Below are 14,129 nucleotides of genomic sequence, written 5' to 3'. Positions count from 1 at the left end.
ATACAGGAAAGATTAGGCTGTGGGCTGCTGGGCCAGGAAGGGTTTTTTTTTTTCAGGGTTTGTTTATCTATTGACTTTATGAGGGAGGGTTATAGGTACAACCAATTTAAAGATGGAAATTTTGAGAGAGCAGGCAGGGACTTAGTGCTGGGTAAGGCAAGCATGTTTGTCAATGCAGCTCTTTTGGGGAGGCCAGAATCCTGTACCAATGTCCTCAGTAGGTTCATCAGCTGCTGGGGGAGTGCCGGACAGGGTTAAAGCAAAGGAGAACTTTCTGGATGATAGGAATGTTCTATATCTTCAAAGGAGGTGGGATACATGGGTAATGCATTTGTTAAAACTCATCAAAATGTAAAGCAGATCTGTGCATTTCACTGAATGTAAATTATACTTCAAATTAAAAACATTTTTTAAAAGACAGATGGGCCGGACGCAGGGGCTCACGCCTGTAATCCCAGAACTTTGGGAGGCTGAGGCGGGTACATCACCTGAGTCAGGAGCTCGAGACCAGCCTGGAAAATATGGTGAAGTCCTGTCTCTATTAAAAGTATAAAAATTAGCCAGCTATGGTGACACACGCCTGTAATGCCAGCTACTCAGGAGGCTGAGGCAGGAGAATTGCTTGAACCCAGGAGGCAGAGGTTACAGTGAGCCGAGATCCTGACACTGCATTAGAGCCTGGGCAACAGCGGGACTCCGTCTCAAAAAAAAAAAAAAAAAAAAAAAAGACATGAAGGTTTTCACTGAAGGCAGAGTAGCTTCTTATAGATTAGCCTCCCCACAAGAGCAGTTAAAAAAACTGGACAAAATGTGCCCCCACCACCAAAAACAACTGTTTGAAGGTAATTGGAGACCTCAGCCAGGACTTGAGTGACCAGGCCTAGGAGGTGACCCTGACAGTCTGTACTGCTTTTCCCACATTTGGTGACTGGTAAACAACAGAGGGCTAAGAGGTTAAGAAACTGAGTCTGAAGTGGTAGTTAAGAGGCTGGAGAGTCTACCTGAATGTTTGGCACTCACAGGGCTGAACTGACCTAAGGAGAATTTGGGTCCCAGTAAGGAGATGGGACCTTGGTGGGGACCCTGGAAGGGACACCCCTAGGAGTCCAAATGAATAAAAAATAGACCAGCCCTCACAAAGACTAAAGCCTGCTTTAAACCAGCTTAGTTACAATCTAGATGAAGGTGATCTGCGCTTACTCCAATTGTGTGCCATAAAGTCAAAGTCAATACTCTCTGGAGGCAGATAAAAGTTTACTAGGAACACTATAAGACAAGACTAAATGAGAAAGAACAAGAAAAAACAAAAACAAAAAAAACCCCAAAACAATAGAAACACACATGTAAGGAAGATAAGCAAGAAACCTTTTTTTTTTTTTGGAGAAGGAGTCTCGCTCTGTCACCCAGGCTTGAGTGCAGTGGCACGATCTCAGCTCACTACAACCTCTGCCTCCTGGGTTCAAGCGATTCTCCTGCCTCAGGCTCCCAAGTAGCTGGGATTACAGGCATACGCCACCATGCCCAGCTAATTTTTGTATTGGCCAGGCTGGTCTGGAACTCCTGACCTCAGGTGGTCCATTCATCTTGGCCTGCCAAATTGCTGGGATTAAGGTGTGAGCCACCGTGCCTGGCCAGTATTTTGCCACAATTTAAAATAAATAAATTTTCTTTTCTTTTTTTTTTCAGGTTTGTGTTCTGACTATATTCTGTTGGTGTCACATGGCAGCTGACTCTTTTCTCCAGCCTTGCTGCCAGCTTTAGATGTTTATTATTTTGCCTTCTTGTCATGTGCTCGGTAGAAGAATGGCAGGCAGGGCTTGCTGTAGAGATCTTTGGAGGGAGAAAGGCAGGAAACTGAGCACTGCAAGCGAGCCCTCCCTGCTCCTGCCTGCCCTCGGCCCAAGGGCCTCACCCACCACCCTGCCTGCTGCAGCCCTGAGCTCCTGAGGGACTGGGTCCCTGGTGCAGACTCTTCCGGGTAGGGTTCTGGGCACGCCCAGTGCAACCGGCCACGCCCCTGGTTACGGGTCAGCCACAAGCCGGAAACACTAGCTCCACCTGGAGGGAAGGTGCCTAGCTGCCACACCTGTGCCTTGCCACTCCACCTACACTTCCACTCCCCGCAGAGATGCTGCATGACTTAGAGGGTCCGAGAAACTGTGGCTATGGGAAACCAAGAGCATAAGGGGGTCTGAGGGACCACTAAGGAGATACAGTGCAGCTGGGGTAAGACCAGCCTTACCATGGTCTCCTGGCCTCCAGCTCTCTCTGGGATGCTTCTGGCATGGGCTGAGGTACCTCCTCCTCCTCCCACTCTCCTCCTCCCTGTCCAGTGCATCTCCTGTGGGAGGTCAGAGGGCTCCCTCAGGCAACCCAAATAAGGAGGCAATAATGGACCCACTTCCGCCCTCCCCACCCTCACTGTGCACTCCTGGCCAGCCCCTCCCCAGAGAGCAGGTGAAACTTCAGCAGCTGTTCTTTACTTTTATTCTTTTGAAGAGCCAACGCCTCCTTACGCTACTCCAGGTGCAGTCCCACTACCAACTTCAACACGGAGTTCTGACATGCCCATTTCTGCCCTCCTGGGGCCAGTTCCCTCATCTATAGGCAACTCCTGGTGTTCCTCTGCTCCCAGGAGGTCATATCTATGCTTTAGAACTTAGGCATGGATAATTCAAGTTGGCATAATGACTCAGCTGTTCTAAAAGTCTCCTGCAACTCCTCAATCCCATGCTGCCACACAGTCCCCCCATCATCTCCTGGGCTCTCCTCCTCCCTCTGAGCGGTCTCCTACCTTTCCCAGGGAGAGCCATGAGGCTCAGGCCGGGCGTGTAGCTGCTTGTTCTGCTGGATGGCAGCTTCCCAGGTGCCCTTTAAGGGCCAGGAAAGAGAGTGAGAAGCACGGAGGCTGCCAGGGTCACTCTCCGGGCCCGGCCCTCCCCATCAACTCCCCAACTGGCCTTCTGCAACTATTGGGGCCACTCTCGCCACCACATGGCTCCTGAGCTCCTGCTGCTGCAGGCTGAGCCTTCTTCCTCAGAGGCACAGTTGGCTGATAAGCTGCCACGACTGCAGGGGACCGCGTAATGGTCTCTGGCTTGCTGCTGCAGACTCTGAGCCTTGGCTCTTCAGCCCACCTGCAGGATAGGCGCGTCAGGGCAGGCAGCGGCTGGCTTCCCAGATTCTGAGACTACAACGTGCATGGTGGCACTGTGGGGCTCTGTCAGCCTGCCCAGGCCCCTGGCTCCCTAGGCCCTCCAGGTGCAAGTGATCGCCTCCTTTGCCTAGAGGCCCCATGCCTCCTCCCTCAGCCCCAAACTTACACCTTCCTTCCTACTCATTGAAGCCAGAAATACAGACTGCGGGAGCTAAGAGGAGCCAACCACCATCCGCTAAGCTGGGTGGTGAGGTCGTTCCATTCCAGGGCGATGCTGACGAAGTTTTGAAAGCCGAGCGATTTTTGAGGATGACCTCGAGCCTGGCTGCTTGCCCTGAGCTGATGCTCTGATGTTTGTCTTTGATTTTTCTGATTTTCGATTTCCTGATGATCTGATTTGATTTGATTTCGAGGTCGATGGATCTCGATTCTGAGCTGGCCTGATTCGATTTTGCCCTCCCGCCCTGTGATTCTCTCCACTCCGCTCCTGCATTCCTCTCTCCTCCTGCTTCCCACATCTCTCTCTTCCTGTTGCTGGTACAGGCGGTTCCACAACTGAGCCCTTTCCACCTGGGCTTGAGCCTATGGACACACTCTGCAGCCTCCCTTACCCAGGTGGTCAGCCTCCTCCTGCAGCTGCTGCTGGAACAGTGAAAGTGTTGGTTTGAACCTCAGAAGGAAACAGACTCATGGGATAGTCATATAAATGTAATCTATAAAACAATGGTTTTTATCTATGATCCTATAAAATATTTTGTCAAGCCCTACTCTGAGATTCTGATTTCCCAGGCAGGGCCCCAATTTGAAGATTTTTAGCACACTCTAGAGGATTCTATGGCAGGACCAGAACAAGGACCGAAATATTCTAGCTTTTGGCTGGAGACTCCCCATATCCTGCTTGATCCCTAGACCATGGTCCCAGCCGGACGGGGATCCCACAACCTCCGGGGCTGCAGCCGCTTGCCTGTGGCAGCAGGAGCTTGGCCTTCTCCAGCTTCCTTTCTAGCTCCTTTACGTTGAGCTGGATCTCAGACTTCTCAGATTCTACAAGTCGAAGTTTTTCTTGTAGTTCGGCATTTTTCTCCTTCAGCTCATCATCGGTTATGCTACGACCAGAGGCAGTAGAGAAAGGAATGAACGAAGAACAGAAAGGACCGCTGTGGTGATCAACCCTCTGCTTTCACCCCACAACCACAGAACCGTGGCATTGGATGGGACCCCAAGAATTAAAAGTCCCAGGTGGCAGGCCAGAGACAAGACATGAGTTGCCTGAGGCTGTCCCATGAGTCAGTGGCACAGCCGGCACTAGAGCTTCCCTGTGCACACATGAAAACCTATATGAGCCACTCACCATGCTCACCTGTACCCCCACCTCCCAGCACACCCCCCACGCTAAGAGCCCCCAGACCTCCCATCCCACCGTCCCCCATCCTACGTGTTCCTGTACAGTTCCAGACTCAGGGCGTCCCTCTCCTTTGTTAACTCCTCGATGTACTGCAAATAGAGAAAGGTGAAGTCAGGATAGAGCAGGCAGAGGAGCGGCTGGCCGACCAGGAACAACAGCCACCGTGACCACTCCACACACCACTCCCCACTCCCAGTCACACCTGACATGCTCTCAAGGCACTTCCAAGCCCACAGACTCATTTGTTTTTCTGTCTTTGTTTTGTTTCTTTCTCTTTTCTTTTTTTTTTCTTTTTTTTCTTTTTTTGAGGCAGAGTTTGGCTCTTGTTGGAGTGCAATGGCGCAATCTAGGCTCACCACAACCTCCGCCTCCCGGGTTCAAGTGATTCTCCTGCCTCAGCCTCCCAAGTAGCTGGGATTACAGGCATGTGCCACCACACCCGGCTAATTTTGTATTTTTAGTAGAGATGGGGTTTCTCCATGTCGGTCGGTCTAGTCTTGAACTCCTGACCTCAGATGATCCACCCACCTCGGCCTCCCAAAGTGCTGGCATTACAGGCATGAGCCAGAGTAAAACAAGTCAAGTATGGGAAGGGCGGGCACTTGGCCTGCGAGCTCTATGTCCAGTGCTCACTCCCCACGGCACCCCCCAACTCACCCACAGCAGCCGACCCAGCACCAGTTGGCCTCTAACAACCACACACAAAAGCAGCAAGAAATGGCCATGCTGCCTTCTGGGCAGGACACTCCATCCTGCAGAAGGGACTTTTAGGCTCACTCCTCCATCTGTGAAGCCGGGCTCCCAGGGGACGGGGCAGGTGGTTGGACTCACCCTGTCAGCCTTCTTCTTCTGTGTAGCAACAGCAGAGAGAGCCCGCTCTAAATCTCTTGCAAAATTCCATGAATCATGCAGGCGGCCGACCAGATGCCTGCAGTCTCCTGGAATGAGAGACATTCAGATGTGGCCCAAAGGACTCCCCATAAAGGCCTGTCAAAGTGCCAGGTTGAAGGATGAGTGGGTGCCAGATTCCCACCTTGCAACTGCTGGACAGCACGCTGGCTGTAATAGAGCGCCGTCTGCAGCTCAGCTTTCTCACATGTAAGGATTCGTATGGTATGAACCTGGGCCTTTGGGAGAAAAGACAAGCAAGTGCTGAAAGAGAAGCAAAGAAACCTTCTCCAGAGGACAGGAGGGAACTTCACACCTTCCACTCACCTCTAGCTCCCTCCTTAGGGCTTCCTGATGTTGGTGGCTTGCCTTCTTTTCCTATAGAAAGAGGAGGACAGAGCTCTTACTAGGGGGAGGCAGAGATGGCACAGCAAGAGACATGCCCCCAGAACACCACCACTGCCCCAGGACAGGCCCACCCATGGGACCAGGTTATCAGGGACCCTGTGTGGACGGGGTGGGATCCGGGGGGTGAGCCTTCTTCCCCAGGCTGGGAGTGGGCGAGACGAGACTGGGGCCTCTACGGCTGAGTGCCCCCCAAACCCAGCAGCCATGTCATGAGCAAACAAAGAAATCACGTTACTTCTTCCAGCTGGGCTCGGTTCTGTTGTTTCAGTCAAAGGAAGGTGACTGAATGTGGCCCCTCGACTCTATTCCCCAGGCCAGGAAGCAGTAGGCAGGGGCCAGGGATGGATTTTCAAGGCAAAGTTCTTAGACCCAATGGGAACATGAACTGGTAAACTGTCCTCAACTCCCAAAGAAAAAGGATTTGGGTCTTTGTTGGGTTTTGCCCACAGCCACAGAACTCAAAGTCTGAAACTGGATTCTCTCAAAAAGACAGTCACAGAAACCTTCAGAGATAGAGTGTGAGAAGAGCCCACCCTTCTGCCAGCTTGTGATTTAGAAAGGTGCATTCATTCAACAAACATTGACTGAGCACATGCGGGCCAGGGACGGTTCTTCACAGCGGGGATATAGGACGGAAAAGGCAGACAGGAGCCCTTGGTCCCTGAGGTTTCCATTCTAGTGGGCCTTTAACTCTCAGACTCTCAGAGCTAACAGAAACCTCTGATACTCTCTAACTCTACCTCAGGAAACGCAAGCCCGAGAAGGAGAGTTTACAGCAGGCCCTGGACTAGGGATTAACATAAAAACAACAATGATAAATCTCATTTAAACTTCACAAATGTAAGTAAAACAAGACCACTCCTATTTTACAGATGTGAAAAGAGAGGCCCAAAGAGCTCAAGGAATTTGCCCTAAATCATATCCCCAGCAGATGGAGAGGATTCAAACCCAGAATTCTTAACCAGTGCCTGGGAGTTCTTCCACAATCTTAACAATTACCCTCCACCACCCCTTGTGCCCTCTGTCCCCAGGAGCCTGGCCAGCCAAGACTCACATCCTCAGGTGAGTGGCAACCACCAGAAGTGGTTGTCTCAGGGTTAGCGCCGTTATTTATTTTCTTCTTTTTGGTGTCAGTTGCTCCTCTACCAACACTAGGGCTGGTCTGGGGATGAGAGTCTCTCAACTGTGGAAAGGAAGAGCAGTGATACTCATGAGAACTACAAGCTCCTACAGTCACATCTTGCTTTACCGTTTATACAAAATACCATTATAGACCATCTGATTTAATGCCACCAACAACTGTAGGAAGTGTTGTCACAATCACTTAGTGACTGAGAGGGATTGATACCATGGCTGAAAAGAAGGCAATAATGGAACTTAAACTCAGTCTTCTGACTCCAACCTCTGGGGTTTTACCAAGAATCAGCAGCTGCCAGGGACCAAAACCAGAGGCAGAGGTAGAAAAGCAAATATTAAGTAGGCAGGAACTGTACACTGTGTGGTTTAGAGTCATACATCCTCACACATCTGTTAGTGTGAAGAAGTGCACCACTACCTCTCAAAATTTATATTAATATATCCTCATGGCAGAAGGCAGCCTTTCTGTGAAATCTGGGAACTTAACAGAAAGAGGACAACCCAACCCTCATTTCAGAGAGAAGTCTTGTATATTCTTATACATCTATGTGACTGTCACCCCTAAGTACATTAATGTTTTGTCTCTCGGTAGAATCAAGGGAAACTGATGCTTCAGAAAGATGCTCCATATTTATCCTGTGGCACTCAAAGTACCCCAGGTGGAGATGAGATGAGGAAGATTCAAGCTGTCAAGTTCAGTTTCCCAAGATCTGTTCCACAGAAGATAGGCAGATCTCACTCCAGCAACCACTGACTGAGGGGCACTCTGGTCCCAGAACAATGGAGAATTCAAATCTGAGGTGGAGAACTCAGAAACAATGTTAAAATCTCTCTGGAGAGTAGAAGCCTGGGAGAAAACCAAACCAAACCTGTTCTCCCATTGCCACCCAGAGACACTGTTAACGTGTTGAGCTCATGGGGGACTTGTCAGCTTTTCACACTGTCAATGTCTGTATTAAGGAAGTAAGGCAGCCTGAAACCTCTCTCTCCTAGGTCCCAGGGTCCCCATTCCCCTTCCAGCTGGAAACCTGTGCTGCAACCAGAGGAACCTGAAATTGGCAAGAACACTTAGGGGACTGGGTCCTAAGACCAGAGACCAGTCTCATTGCAGTAATGACAGTTCCTAGAGGGACTATGACATCACTACTTTCCACTCCTCGGTGGAGTGGTGGGGGGGACACGTGAGTGCAATGCCCAAGTTGCCACTTTGAGATTGGGGAGGGGGGTCACAGGATTGGGACCCAGGTCCTTAGAGACGCAAGCCCAAAGAGCCCAGGGAGGTCAGGCTTGGGGTGGTGGGAGGTGAGGGCCGCGTATGGAGCAGGGAGCCGCAGGAGTCACCTGCCCAAAGTGACTCTGGGGCAACTGGTGGAGGGCAGGTTCTGGGGCACCCAGGTGCTTGGAGACATGAGCCCAAAGACCCCAGGGAGGTCGGGTTTCGGGTAGCAGGAGGTAAGAGTGGACTATGGAGAGGGAAGCCCCAGAAGTCACCAGCTCAAAGTCACCCTGGGGTGACTGGTGAGGGCAGGGGCAGGACTCATGAGGGGGTTGGGCTGGCTCACAAGATTTGGGTGTGGGGAGCCCAGAGGCACTGGGGGAGGGGCAGCCAGGTGTGCCTCAGGAGTGGCACAGACTCTGGCAGCAGTTTGGCTGTCAGAGGGAGCCTGGGGCTGAGTTGGGGTGCTGCAACCTGGTACATTTTACCTTTTCCTTGGCCTTAGCCAATTTTTTCTGTAGGGTTTCTTCGGACATCATGGGATGGGTAGGGCGGTGGGGTTGGGGCCACATCAGCACAGTCCAGGCGAGGACAACTATACACCTCCAGTCACCTGCCACGTAGCTGTGTGACTGAGACAGAGGAGGCGTAACCAGGGCCACAGTAGAATGCAGAATAGGGGCGTGCCCTCAATGCTTCAAGCTCATTGGTCAATAAGATGAAAGGGAAATGAGGCGTGGCCAGACAGCAGCCTGTCATGAAGGACCTGTGGTGTCACAAGGAAAGCTGCCCATGCAACCGCTGTCCCCGCCCACTCCAGGAGAGGGGCGGGGCTGGCTTTCACTTTAAAAACTTTAAAACTGTATAACCTCAATTGAGGTACAAATCCTATTAAAATGGAAATTTATAGTGTGCTTGATGATTGATAAAGACTATATTATCCTATATTCCAATAAGATAAATAATCACAATGATTTCTCTTTTTTGGAAAAACTTTCTCTTATTCTCCTACATTATTGTTAAGGTTTTATTAAACAAACAAACAAACAAAAAACAAGAAACCTGTCTAACATCTTTAAAAACACAAAGCTTTAGAGCCAGGTGTGGCGGCTCATGCCTGTAATCCCAGCACTTTGGGAGGCTGGGGCGGGTGGATCACCTGAGTTCAGGAGTTCAAGGCCAGCTTGACCAACATGATGAAACCCTGTCTCCATTAAAAATACACAACTAACTGGGCATGGTGGCAGGTGCCTGTAATCCCAGCTACTTGGGTGGTTAGGCAGGAGACTCCCTTGAACCTGGTAGGCGGAGGTTGTAGTGAGCCAAAATCATGCCACTGCACTTCAGCCTGGGCTACAGAATGAGACTTTTTCTCTAAATACATATATACTTACATACATGCATACATACCTACACACACACACACACACATACACACACACACACACACACACACACACAAAGAAAGCTTTCCATTTAATAAGCACTCAAAGGTCTTTACAAGTTTAAAACAAATACAGGACCCTCTAAAGTAAGGCTAAATGCTAAGCAATGCGGGAGAGAAAAAAGACATAAATAACTCCCACTCTCATGAGGTTAATCACTAAATCCTATTTTTCTAGAATCACCTGGTCTCTCTAAGCCCTGAAAATGAAACTGAATTTCTCACTTGATACTTGGCTATGACTTGCAATCATGAAAACCAAGAATTGTGTTCTGTCACTGTGTAGTGCTTGCTACCTGGGATCAAGGGTTGACTTTTTCATGATTTGCTCCATCACCTGTGTGCTTCTTATCCCAGACCAAACTAAGCTTTTTTCTAGAGTTCTACGATTTACAGTTTTACTGTATTACTTCTTGCTTTCCAATGGATACAAAGCGGAGTCCTGGTCGGCACATTTTGTATACCTGCAAAGATGGAAAACTAAACAGTTCCCTCTGTTCAATATTAAAACAAAAGTCCTGTAAACCTCATATGGTGAGTGTAATACTTCAGCACTAGCATGAAAGTCTCAAATACAAAAAAATACCAAGAACACTCCTAGGAAACAAAAGTCAGCTCTTGGCTGGGAGCAGTAGTTCACTCCTGTCTTCCCAGCATATTGGCAAGCCAAGGTGGGGTAAGTCAGGAATTCAAGACCAGCCTGGGCAGCATAGCGAATTCCATCTCTGCAAAAATTTTAAAAATTAGCTGGCCATGGCGGCACACACCTGTAGTCTTAGAGCTACTTGGGAGGCTGAGGTGGGAAAATCACTTGAGCCCAGGAGTTTGAGGCTGCAGTAGCTATGATCATGCCATTGCACTCCAGTTGGGGTGACAGAATGAGATCTAGATATTACATTCTGTCCTGCTCCTGTTTCCACTAAAATCACTAAGTTAAAATATTTTCATTCAGCAGGATAATAATTAAGTGAAATTTGACTTTGGTGCTTTGCTAGCAAAACATAAATAAATAAAGTGAAATGACAAATTACTTACTGGGAGAAAGTCTTTGTAACTTCAATGACAGATAAAAGGCTTGTATCCTTAGCCTATAAAGAAATCTTTAAAATTACTCAGAAAAAAAATGAATGATTTCCAGCAGGAAATGGGCAATGGAGAAACCGGCACTTCCCACAAGAAAAAAAAAAAAAGGCCAATGAGCATATGAAAAAGATTCAAAAGCACTAGAAATCAAAGAAATGTAATGAAAACAATGAGATGTTCTGCTTAAAGACCAGCAAAGATGACAAATGGAAGGGGGAACCTGGAGCTCTGTCCCTGTTGGTGGGAGTATAAACTGAACCAATAATCCTACCAGATCATTTGAACATTTCTTTTAAAATTCCTAAAACTGTTTTATATTATTTTCCTCTAGAAATTCTACTTCTATGAATTTGGTGCAAAAATCCTTACTCGAGTCCATTAAAATGTATATGGAAGGAAATTCACTCTGGGGTGGCAACGATTCACTTAACATACATGCAGCTATTAAAAATGATGATGCTAGGATATATTTCTCCCATAGAAACATGCTTAAAATATAGTCAGTGACAAAAGACCATATATTACAATTCTCCTTTTTAAAATGCTTCTAGGCGTAAAAAGTGTAAAAAGCAACAAACCAGAATGTGTTGAGTGGCAAAATTGAAGATTATTCTTTATATTTTGTCATCCAAATTATTACAAAAAGAATGTGATTTCCTTTATAATCAGGGAGATTATATTTACATTTCTTTTCTTTTTCTTCTTTTTTCTCCTGTATATATCCCATGTAGGCTAGAGAGCTTAAATCCCTGCCTCTTGAGGGAAATCAGCCCATTTTCAGACCATGCAGTATGCAAAGCTGCCCCATCCTCCCTTTATTTTATTTATTTATTTATTTATTTATGTTGAGATGGAGTCTCGCTCTGTTGCTCAGGCTGGAGTGCAGTGGTGCATCTCAGCTCACTGCAACTTCCATCTTCCGAGTTCAAGTGATTCCCCTGGCTCAGCCTCCTGAGTAGCTGGGTCTACAGGCATGCACCACCATGCCCAGCTAATTTTTGTATTTTTAGTAGAGAGAGAGTTTTACCATGTTGGACAGGCTGGTCTCAAACTCCTTACCTCAAGGGATATGTCTGCCTTGGCCTCCCAAAGTGCTAGGATTACAGACATGAGCCACTGTGCCAGGCCTGACATATTATTTCTAAAAATTTCAGTGACATTTCAATTAAGTTACATTTAATTCTTACTGACCTGATCTCTTATCCTGTTTAATGATATCTTCCAGTTGAAAGGTGTTTCCTCTGTAATCACAGGTGCTAAAGGAAATACAGCATGTATTCATTAGGTAGATATCCACTAAACCACTAATTCTTGCATTGTAGTCCTGAGACCCTCACCATCAGCAACACGTGGGAACTTGTTAGACATGCAGATTCCTGGGCCAGCCCCACACCTCCTGAGTCAGAAAGTGGGCAAGAGGGACAGCTATCTGTGCTTTAATAAGCCTTGAGATGCTCCCTGGAGTTTGAAAATTACAGAACTAGAATACGTAGGGTAGTAAGTGCTCATACTTTATCCCAGGTACCTAGGGACTCTTCCCCTCTTTTCCATTGAAATAAGATGAGAGCTCATTTTAACTTAATGGGTATAAGAAAGAAGGCAGTGAGATGACGAGGGTTACAAATTAGAGTTCAAAATTTAATCAGTGGATGGTGACAGGATGCAAGCCTTCTGAACAGATTACTGCAAGAAAGCTGATTATAATCTACATGTCATGTATCATTAGTGTATTGATGTTAAATTTTTTGGGGAGATCAATGGTATTGTGATTATATAGGAGAATGTCCTGGTTCTTAGAAGATATCCGCAAAAGTACCTAACAGTAATGCTCTGATACTGGCAATTTACTTTGAAATGATTCAGGGGGAAAAAGGGCACATATACAATCTTTCATACACGGAAGAGAGAAAACAAATATGACAAAACGTTAACTAGTGAATCCAGTTGAATAGCATACAGATGTTCACTGTATTATTTTATCAACATTTCTGTGTTTGCAAGTTTTTAAACTAAAAAGTTGAGGGAAAAGAAACATCACCCCAAATCTTTCTATGAAATGGAACCATAGAAAAAGCACAGAATTGAACACTCTGCAGAAGAGGGCCCCGTACCCATCCGGACAGCATGGTCACAGCGCAGGGTCTCCTCCAGGAGGCTATTCTCTGGTCTCTTCTGTACTGTCACTGTCCCCTGACGCTGCCGAGGCTTTATTCTAACAACTCTTTTTCAAAAGATATAATTTCTTTCATTCATCTAAGAAAGAGACAAAAGAATGAGTATACACTTAGAAAATAATATTACACTTATACTTGTGTAAAAGCAAAAAATACTTTGAAAAGTGGGGAAGCAAGAAATGTACTGTTCCACAATTCTGTTCTTACTGTCTTTTTATTCTGCCAGTGATTTCCTATTCCTGCTGCCTATGGTGGGGTGAGCTGCAAATGATTTCTTCTCCTCATTGATTTAAAATGTCATGTTTATAATATACTAACCTCCCGTAGAAGCATTTGGGTTTATTTCTAGGCTCTATTCTACTCAAGTGATCTATCCGTTCACAAGCCACTATCAGTTTTGATTATTAGAGCATCCTAAAGTTAAGTAATTTTTTTTTTTTTTGAGATGGAGTCTCTCACTCTGTCACCCAGGCTGGAGTACAGTGGCATGATCTAGGCTCATGGCAAGCTCCACCTCCTGGGTTCACGCCATTCTCCTGCCTCAGCCTCCTGAGTAGCTGGGACCACAGGCGCCCGCCACCACCCTCAGCTAATTTTTTGTATTTTCAGTAGAGATGGTGTTTCAGCATGTTAGCCAGGATGATCTTGATCTCCTGACCTCATGATCCGCCCACCTTAGCCTCCCAAAGTGCTGGGATTACAGGCATGAGCCACCAGGCCCGGCCGAGTAATTCTTTGATTAGGATATTAGTATTTGATGGAGCCTGAACCTTTTGACTCTAAATTCAAATTCTTATTATCTCTAACTTCTAAAAGACAACAATTATGACTTCAGTGTATAAAATGCCAGCTTTTTCAGCTACCTTAGAGAATTCTCTTATTTTCCCCATATAGAATCAGTTTATCCATTCAGTTTTCTCTCCAAACACTAATATTTTCATTTTAGTATCCCTAATCTTTTTTTTTTTTTTTTTAAACAGAGTCTTGCCCTGTTGCCCAGGCTGGAGGACAGTTACACCATCTCAGCTCCTTGCAGCCTCTGCCTCCCAGGCTCAAGCAGTCCTCTCACCTCAGACTCCCAAGTAGCTGGGACCACAGGTGCATGTAACACGCCCAGCTCATTTTGTATTTTTTCACAGAGATGAGGTCTCACCACGTTGCCCAGGCTGTTCTCAAACTCCTGAGCTCAAGTGCTGTGAGCTCCTGAACTCCCAAAG

General features: G+C 47.1%; 1 protein-coding gene across 1 annotated transcript; it reads right to left on the bottom strand.

Annotated features, from left to right (window-relative positions):
* Positions 1–2,105: 2,105 nt before the first annotated feature.
* Positions 2,106–9,195, bottom strand: LOC101011655 (golgin subfamily A member 6-like protein 1). Its single transcript, XM_031661374.1, is given in 10 exon segments — positions 2,106–2,163; positions 2,795–2,871; positions 3,674–3,799; positions 4,122–4,263; positions 4,593–4,651; positions 5,394–5,500; positions 5,596–5,689; positions 5,778–5,828; positions 6,913–7,041; positions 8,700–9,195. Coding segments are annotated over 10 exon segments (927 nt in total). The 5' UTR covers positions 8,784–9,195.
* Positions 9,196–14,129: the final 4,934 nt, after the last annotated feature.

Source organism: Papio anubis, unplaced genomic scaffold (genome assembly GCF_008728515.1).
Source record: "Papio anubis isolate 15944 unplaced genomic scaffold, Panubis1.0 scaffold1417, whole genome shotgun sequence".
Taxonomy (NCBI): Eukaryota; Metazoa; Chordata; class Mammalia; order Primates; family Cercopithecidae; genus Papio; species Papio anubis.
This window is presented reverse-complemented; position numbering and strand designations above follow the sequence as displayed.